Source organism: Garra rufa, chromosome 17, assembly GCF_049309525.1.
Source record: "Garra rufa chromosome 17, GarRuf1.0, whole genome shotgun sequence".
Lineage (NCBI taxonomy): Eukaryota > Metazoa > Chordata > Actinopteri > Cypriniformes > Cyprinidae > Garra > Garra rufa.
Window position 1 is genome coordinate 42,320,573 of NC_133377.1, and position 9,956 is coordinate 42,330,528.

The 9,956-nt window shown below is 33.0% G+C and overlaps 1 protein-coding gene across 1 annotated transcript in view; it reads right to left on the reverse strand.

Annotated features, from left to right (window-relative positions):
• The window catches only part of tgfbr2a (transforming growth factor beta receptor 2a), a 29,177-nt gene extending 19,564 nt beyond the window's left edge, over positions 1 to 9,613 (reverse strand). The window contains exons 1-3 of the mRNA XM_073821817.1: positions 9,454 to 9,613; positions 7,166 to 7,316; positions 385 to 608 (exon numbers count right to left, since the gene is read on the reverse strand). Of these exons, the coding sequence (XP_073677918.1) occupies positions 385 to 608; positions 7,166 to 7,316; positions 9,454 to 9,511 (433 nt within the window). The 5' untranslated portion in view covers positions 9,512 to 9,613. The remainder of the gene's footprint in view (positions 1 to 384; positions 609 to 7,165; positions 7,317 to 9,453) is intronic.
• Between the last annotated feature and the right edge of the window lie 343 nt (positions 9,614 to 9,956).

The window sequence follows — 9,956 nt, forward strand, 5'->3', positions numbered from 1 at the left end:
ATATATATATATATATATAATCAGCTAATGCATTAACTAATGTTAACAAATGGGTTTTACCATTCACCTAGAAAAAGATACAATTAGGGATTTCTCTTTCGATATGACACTTATTACAACTACATAAGAAAGTTTTTCCTGACTGTCCTGCTTTATGTAAACCAACACAATTACTACAAAACCTTCATGAATCAATTTTACATTCATACCTGAAACAGTGAATGCAAATATGACATTTTTTCAGATGTAACTCAATGCTGATGATATGACTAAAACCCAGACACACACCTGATGGAGACCTCAAACAAACACTACAAGTATGAAAACCACATACACACACTCAAACGCACACCTACTCAGTGCTGATATCACGTCTGCACTCACTTGTAATTAACTCTGAGTCGTCATCGGGTTTGTTCAGCAGCATGCGTTCGTTGCAGTCACGTCCCGTACAGGCGCACTGGCGGAGTTTAGGGGCATTCATGTCACTGACCGCCAGCACGCAGTCTGAGCTGTTGTAGCCGTCAATCATCACGCCGTTCAGCGGCTGCGTCGGGTCGTGACACTTCGTCTGCACCATAACAACTCCATTGTCCATCTTCCTCCACCTGAAAGCAGGGTTCAGACAGAAATTGAAGGACTTTTCAAGCACTATTTTATTTTCAAGAACTTCAAACAGAAATCTCACCTATCAAACAATGTCTTCTCTTAAAAAAGAGAAATAGATAAATAAATATATACTAATAAAACAAAATGGCAAAAATAAAATGAAGCACATGCAAAGTATTTTTACTAAAGAATTACGGTAACACTTTACAATAAGGTTCCTTAGTTAACATTAGTTAACCACATTAGTTAACATGAACTAATAATGAACTGCACTTAAGCATTTATTAATCTTTGTTAATGTTAATTTCAACATTTACTAATACATTATTAAAATCTTGTTAACATTAGTTAATGCAGTGTGAACTAACATGAACAAACAATGAACAACTGTATTTCCGTTAACTAATGTTAAGAAAGATTAGTAAATACAGTAACAAATGTACTGCTCATGGTTAGTTCATGTTAGTTAATACATTAACTAATGTTTAACTAATGAACCTTATTGTAAAGTGTTACCAGAATTACAAAGTATACTACACTTTTACTGTAGTAAAACCATGGTAAATTTTCATAAGTGATTTTTATTTGTGGGTACTTTTTCTTTTTTCTTTGTTTTGTTTTTATAAATGTAATTTATGATGTCTTAATTGTTAGATTTTTTCCTTCTGTTTAAGAAAAAAAAAACAGAAAAAAAGAAACCACTCCTAAATCTGAGCTGTAGTTCTGATTGAAGGCAAAAGATCCACAAACCTGCTCCAAAATTCTGATCTAAATCAAATGATTCACGATCCGCTCTTCAAAGTTTTGACCTAAAGCAAAAGATCCACAAACCTGCTCCAAAGTTCCGATCTAAATCAAATGATGCACAATCCAGTCTTCGAAGTTCAGATCTAAAGCAAAAGATCTGCACACCTGCTACAAAGTCCCGATCTAAATCAAATGATGCACAATCCAGTCTTCGAAGTTTCGATCTAAATCAAATGATGCACAATCCAGTCTTCGAAGTTCATATCTAAAGCAAAAGATCTGCAAACATGATCCAAAGTTCCGATCTAAAGCAAATGATTCACAATCCGCTCTTCGAAGTTTTGAGCTAAAGCAAAAGATCTGCAAACCTGCTCCAAAGTTCCGATCTAAATCAAATGATTTGTGATCCATACTCTAAAGTTCTTATCTAAAGCAAGATATTCCCAAACCTGCTCCAAAGTTCCGATATAAACAAATTTTTTGCAAACCGCTTTCTGAAGTTCCAATTTAAATCAAAAGATCCACAATCCAGCTCCAAAGTTCTGATCTAAATCAAATGATTCACGAACCGCTCTTCGAAGTTCAGATCTAAAGCAAAAGATCTGCAAACCTGCTCCAAAGTTCCGATCTAAATCAAATGATTCACGATCCGCTCTTCGAAGTTCAGATCTAAAGCGAAAGATCTGCAAACCTGCTCCAAAGTTCCGATCTAAATCAAATGATTCACGAACCGCTCTTCGAAGTTCAGATCTAAAGCGAAAGATCTGCAAACCTGCTCCAAAGTTCCGATCTAAATCAAATGATTCACGAACCGCTCTTCGAAGTTCAGATCTAAAGCAAAAGATCTGCAAACCTGATCCAAAGTTCCGATCTAAATCAAATGATTCACGATCCGCTCTTCAAAGTTTTGACCTAAAGCAAAAGATCTGCACACCTGCTACAAAGTCCCGATCTAAATCAAATGATGCACAATCCAGTCTTCGAAGTTCCGATCTAAATCAAATGATTTGTGATCCATACTCCAAAGTTCCGATCTAAATCAAATGATTTGTGATCCATACTCCAAAGTTCCGATCTAAAGCAAATGATTCACAATCCGCTCTTCGAAGTTCAGATCTAAAGCGAAAGATCTGCAAACCTGCTCCAAAGTTCCGATCTAAATCAAATGATTTGTGATCCATACTCTAAAGTTCTTATCTAAAGCAAGATATTCCCAAACCTGCTCCAAAGTTCCGATCTAAATCAAATGATTTGTGATCCATACTCTAAAGTTCTTATCTAAAGCAAGATATTCCCAAACCTGCTCCAAAGTTCCGATATAAACAAATTTTTTGCAAACCGCTTTCTGAAGTTCCAATTTAAATCAAAAGATCCACAATCCAGCTCCAAAGTTCTGATCTAAATCAAATGATTTGTGATCCAATCTCCAAAGTTCTTATCTAAAGCAAAATATTCCCAAACCTACTCCAAAGTTCTGATCTAAATCAAATGATTCACGATCCGCTCTTCGAAGTTCAGATCTAAAGCGAAAGATCTGCAAACCTGCTCCAAAGTTCCGATCTAAATCAAATGATTTGTGATCCGAAGTTCTGATCTAAAGCAAAAGATTATGATTATTTGATAAATTCAATTCAAGACAAGTCTTCTTGCACTTTAAGCACCCTGTGGAATAAAAAAAAAAAAAAAAGTACTGTATTGACATATTTACAAAATATACAAAAATCACAGAAACAACAAAATACAGAAACAAAACAAAAAACTAAAAATGCTGAAAAGGCTAAATGCTAAAAAACGAGGAGGAGGCATCAGTTTACTGTTGGGAATTTGACAGTAAATTGATGTGCAGATACAATGTAATCTCAATGATACAAAAATAAATGCATGATTACTGGATGCCACACTGAATTATTGCCATCAGATGTTTATTATTAAATATTGCACGTCTGTTTCGTTCAGTCAGCTGATTTACACCAGCGTTTGTGTGTTTTGGGTTGTTGTTCCTGTATCTTCCGCTGCACGGAAAGTGAAACAAGCTCACGTTGTTTTTCCAGTTTTCATGTAACAATCACTAGAAACCAAACTACAACACCCATAATGCAGCAGTGTACAGGATTTGTTTGCGGACATATATATTAAAGATGGTTTTGAAAAAGAGCTTTGTAGTTCATGTATCCGTGAAGAACTTACTGTAAAGGAATCATTCACCCAAAAAATGCAAATAAGGGAGAGTGAATGATTCATTTTCAGGCAACTTCTTGGTTTGGTTTTGAAAAAGGGACTTCTTTATCTCAAAACGCTATCTTTTTTTGTAATTTCTTAAAGGAACAGCTGAGCCAAAAATGTCCAATCCAAGATGTAGATCACTTTGTTTCTTCTTCAGATTTGTAGAAATGTGTCATTCCATCACTTGCTCACCAGTGGATCCTCTGGAGTGAATGGGTGCCGTCAGAATGAGAGTCCAAACAGCTGATAAAAACATCACAATAATCCACACCAATCCAGTCCATCAATTAACATCTTGAGAAGACAAAATCTGCATGTTTGTAAGAAAAAAATCCATCAAGATGTTTTTAACTAAAATACTAAAAGTCCATAATCCATAATAATGCTTCCTCCAGTTAAAAAACAAAACAAAACAAAACTAATCTGCTGCTGTCTCTGTTTTTTTTAGCTGTTTTGGCTTGTAAATAGCGCTTGATCTGTGCAGATTTCTCTCGAGATTCAAAGCAGACTACTTTATATTTTTATTATAAGTGTTTTTATGGATTTTGGACTTGTATTTTAACCTGAAACAGTGGTTTAAAGTAAAAAAAAAAAAAAACTCTTAATGATGGGTTTGTTTCTTACAAACACGCATCTTTCTTCTCAACACTGCAAAAAATGCTTTTCTCACATAGATTTTGTGTCTTGTTTCCAGCCAAAATATCTAAGAATTCCAAAATCAAGATTAATTTTCTAGACAAGTAGAAATGTTTTCAGAAAAAACAAGTCAAAATTAAGTGTTTTTGCTTGAAACAAGCCAAATAATCTGCCAATGGGGTAAGAAAAATACTCTTGTTTTCTGTTTGAAATAAGTTTTTTTTTGCTTACCACATTGGCAGATTATTTTGCTCGTTCTAAGCAAAAACTCACTTAATTTTGACTTGATTTTTACTCTAGAGAAGTAAAAAATTATTGTCAGAAAAAACAAGTAAAAAATAAGTGTTTTTGCTTGAAACAAGCCAAATAATCTATCAACGGCGTAAGAAAAATACTCTTGTTTTCTGTTTGAAATAAGATTTTTTTTTTTTTTTTTTTTTTTTGCTTACCCCATTGGCAGATTATTTTTCTCGTTCTAAGCAAAAACTCACTTAATTTTGACTTGATTTTTACTCTAGACAAGTAAAAATTGTTGTCAGAAAAAGTTAAAATTAAGTGTCTTATTGTTTGAAACAAGCCAAATAATCTGCCAATGGGGTAAGAAAAATAATCTTGCTTTCTGTTTGAAATAAGATTTTTTTTTTGCTTACCACATTGACAGATTTTTTTTTGCTCATTCTAAGCAAAAACTCACTTAATTTGGACTTGATTTTTACTCTAGAGAAGTAAAAATTGTCAGAAAAAACAAGTCAAAATTAAGTGCATTTTTGCTTGAAACAAGCTAAATAATCTGCCAATGGGGTAAGAAAAATACTCTTGTTTTCTGTTTGAAATAAAAAAAATTTGCTTACTGCATTGGCAGATTATTTTGCTCGTTCTAAGCAAAAACTCACTTAATTTTGATTTGATTTTTACTCTAGAGAAGTAAAAATTGTCAGAAAAAACAAGTCAAAATTAAGTGCATTTTTGCTTGAAACAAGCTAAATAATCTGCCAATGGGGTAAGAAAAATACTCTTGTTTTCTGTTTGAAATAAAAAAAAATTGCTTACTGCATTGGCAGATTATTTTGCTCATTCTAAGCAAAAACTCACTTAATTTGGACTTGATTTTTACTCTAGAGAAGTAAAAATTGTCAGAAAAAACAAGTCAAAATTAAGTGCATTTTTGCTTGAAACAAGCTAAATAATCTGCCAATGGGGTAAGAAAAATACTCTTGTTTTCTGTTTGAAATAAGTTTTTTTTTGCTTACCACATTGACAGATTATTTTGCTCGTTCTAAGCAAAAACTCACTTAATTTTGACTTGATTTTTACTCTAGAGAAGTAAAAAATTATTGTCAGAAAAAACAAGTAAAAAATAAGTGTTTTTGCTTGAAACAAGCCAAATAATCTATCAACGGCGTAAGAAAAATACTCTTGTTTTCTGTTTGAAATAAGATTTATTTATTTATTTTTTTGCTTACCCCATTGGCAGATTATTTTGCTCGTTCTAAGCAAAAACTCACTTAATTTTGACTTGATTTTTACTCTAGACAAGTAAAAATTGTTGTCAGAAAAAGTTAAAATTAAGTGTCTTATTGTTTAAAACAAGCCAAATAATCTGCCAATAGGGTAAGAAAAATAATCTTGCTTTCTGTTTGAAATAAGATTTTTTTTTTGCTCATTCTAAGCAAAAACTCACTTAATTTGGACTTGATTTTTACTCTAGAGAAGTAAAAATTGTCAGAAAAAAACAAGTCAAAATTAAGTGCATTTTTGCTTGAAACAAGCTAAATAATCTGCCAATGGGGTAAGAAAAATACTCTTGTTTTCTGTTTGAAATATTAAAAATTTTGCTTACCGCATTGGCAGATTATTTTGCTCGTTCTAAGCAAGAACTCACTTAATTTTGATTAGATTTTTACTCTAGAGAAGTAAAAATTGTCAGAAAAACAAGTCAAAATTAAGTGATTTTTTGCTTGAAACAAACCAAATAATGTGCCAATGGGGTAAGAAAAATACTCTTTTCTGTTTGAAATAAGTTTTTTTTTTGCTTACCCCATTGGCAGATTATTTTGCTCGTTCTAAGCAAAAACTCACTTAATTTTGAATTGATTTTTACTCTAGACAAGTAAAAATTGTTGTTAGAAAAAGTCAAAATTAAGTGTCTTTTTGCTTGAAACAAGCCAAATAATCTGTTAATAGGGTAAGAAAAATACTCTTGTTTTCTGTTTGAAATAAGTTTTTTTTGCTTACCACATTGACAGATTGTTTTGCTCGTTCTAAGCAAAAACTCACTTAATTTTGACTTGATTTTTACTCTAGAGAAGTAAAAATTATTGTCAGAAAAAACAAGTCAAAATTAAGTGAATTTTTGCTTGAAACAAACCAAATTATCTACCAACGGGGTAAGAAAAATACTTTTGTTTTCTGTTTGAAATAAGATTTTTTACTTTTTTTTGCTTACCCCATTGGCAGATTATTTTGTTTTCTGTTTGAAATAAGTTTCTTTTTTTGCTTACCCCATGGACAGATTTTTTTTTTTTTTTTTTGTTGCTCATTCTAAGCAAAAACTCACTTAATTTTGACTTGTTTTTACTCGTCTAGAAAATCCTTCTTGATTTAAGAAACTGTAGATATTTTGCCTGGAAACAAGACAAAATCTAAGTAAGAAAAGACTGGATTTTTGGAGGATTATGTTTTATCAGCTGATTAGACTCTCATTCTGACGGCACCCATTCAAAGCAGAGGATCCATTGGTGAGCAAGTGATGGAATGCTACATTTCTCCAAGTCTGATGAAGAATCAAACTCATTCACATTTCGGATGGCCTGAGGGCGAGTATATTTTGAGCTAAAGTTCATTTTTAGGTGAAGTCTGCTTTAAGCGAGGAATGCTGCATCACGTCTGAGAGCGTGTTGGAACAAACCCCACTGCAGCTCCATGATTCATGTTCACGAGTGCATCATACCAGACGGCGGCGCAGACGTCATCTGGATTCGGGCAGACCTTTGATTGGTTGCAGTTTGCGATGCACTCATTTGACTTGCAGTTCGCCGGCTGAGGGTCACATGACTTACACACACTGTGTGGATTAGCTGTGTGGAGCAGAGCTGATGCACCTGAGAGACAAACAGAGCTGAGAGTCAGATATTTTCAATTTGTGTGCATTTCTTTTATGTTTTTTAAATGTCTATGCAGTTCTTTTTTTAAACAATTTAAAGTTAAACTTTATGAAAATGAGAAATAAAATTAGTTATCATTATTATTTTAGTTTTAATTAACTATAACATCCCTGGATCAGGCAAAAAGTGTTTTTTGTTTGTGGTTAGTTAGTGATAGGCAATGTGATTTGTCAAAAACTCGACTCAGACATTGTGCAAACTGCTAAGTGACGTTAGTTTAGACCCCAAACACATGTGCTAATTAAAAAGACATTTTCTACAGCAACAAGCTTCTCAGGATCTGATGACGTAACCGTCTTAACATTCGCCTGGATTCGGCTTCAGTAACTGCGCCTGCCAGGAAAATAAACGCAAACACATGCTGCATCACTGTTTGCTGCGGTAAATGGACACAGAGCTTTGGGAAACGAGATATTGGGATCGTCAGGATCTCTTAAATGCAACCACAGGTTTATAGTTACACGCTGAACCGCAGAAACATCTGTGTGGACACACATTAGTGTGATGAAGATACAGGACAAAACACCTCATTTAAGAAGAATTTATTTAAACTATTCTAAGTACAAATTGGCTATGTTGCATTAAATTGATAAATAACTCTGTATATATCTTTATGTGTGCGTGTGTATATATAATTATTAGCGTATTATTTTATTGCATCATTCGTTTATATTAACATTTTTAATGATAAATTAATATTTTTAAAATATAAAAAAACTGTTTATATAGTATAGTATTTTTAGTTTATTTTATTTTAATACATCGATTTAAACTAAACGAAAATTAGATAAATACATTTAATTAATTTATTATTTATTATAAAACTTTAGTCATTCTGAAAAACAAAACGAGTCTTAAGTTGCATAGATATATTTGTAGCAATAGCCAAAAATACATTGTATAGATCAAAATGATCGATTTTTCTTTTATGCCAAAAATCATATGGATATTAAGTAAAGATCATGTTTAATGAAGATATTTTGAAAAATTTCTACTGTAAATATATCACAACTTAATTTTTGTTTAGTAATATGCATTGCTAATATCTTAAGACAACTTTAAAGGTGATTTTCTCAATATTCAGATTTTTTTGGCAACTTCAGATTCTAGATTTTTAATTGTTCTATCCTCACAAACAATAAATATATCAACCGAAAGCTTATTTATTCAGCTTTCAGGTGATGTTTGAATGGTGAATGATGAATGATGTATGGTCCAGGCTCACATATTTTTATTTTATTGTATCATTAGTTTCTATTAATATTTTTAATGATTTAATGTTTTTTTTTATTTTCAGAGTTTAAAAAAACATGTCTAGTTTTAATTTATTTTATTTCATTTTTAGTTTTAGTTATTTTAATACATCAAGTTAAACTAAATGTAAACAAGAAAAATAAGTTCAATTAATTTTTTATTTATTATATAATTTATATAATAATAAATAATATGTATTGCTATATTTATTATACATTTATTACTATATATTTATTATTTACTTTTGTTTCAGTTAACATTTATTTATTTGTGGTTTTCATTTTAGTTAACTATAATAATAATATAATATATTTAATATCAGATATGCCTACCCTCTTTATCATAGCACCACAACAGTACTAGTTAATAGGTAAATTGTGGTAAATATTTGAACAAGATCCCATAGTGATGTAGTATAGTTTCACAATAGTAACAACTCAGTCACAAAACATGTTTTTAAAGCATACTTTACACGACTTAGGATCATGCAACCGTGCATTTAGGAAATACAAACGGAACGAACAATTTAAACAACAGATTAACGATTAGGAACAGAATTGGATTAGTTTCAAACAAACCCACACACACACACACACACACCCACGAGGAAACGTGTGTCAGACTCGTGTTGCCTGACAGTTTCAGACACTGAAAGAGGAACTAATAATTAATTTATATACACCCCATAAACACTGAGTTTGACGCGACGCGACACGACTTGCTAAAGCTCCGGTGAAGCGCAAGCGCTCACTGATTATAGCAGCGTCAGCGTCAGAGCGTCGCGTCGCGCCGTAGTAAAGAGACTGAAGCGGAAACTCACCAGACATCAGGTACACGAGTAGAACCGATCCAAACCCGATCAACCCGAACCGCTCCATTATACACTCCACTGCGTTTGACCCCGGATCGATGCTCTTATATCGGCTCGAGTCTCATTCTCCTCCCTCATCTGAGAGGAAGCGCGCGGAGATGGACGTGAGTCACAAATGAGACAGGAAATGTTCATGAAGAACGAGCTCTGAGGGAGGAGGAAGCGTCTCTTTTCCTGCTTTACTTTCTCAAAACCGCTACTGCCTCTGTGTCAATACATACTGCGCTCACTCACTAGACAACACCTCAGGGCAGCTCTACAGCTGGCAAACACCTCATAGACAGCATAACTGCATCATATTCAAAAACTAGCGAGCTCCCTACATAGACAACATTTTAAGGCATGTCAAGTGAGTTTCCCATTTGTATCATATTCTCAAAACCCACAAGTTTCTGGTTGTCAGTCTCAAGAGCGGTTCCCCACATAGACAGCACTGGCCATCATAGTCTTAA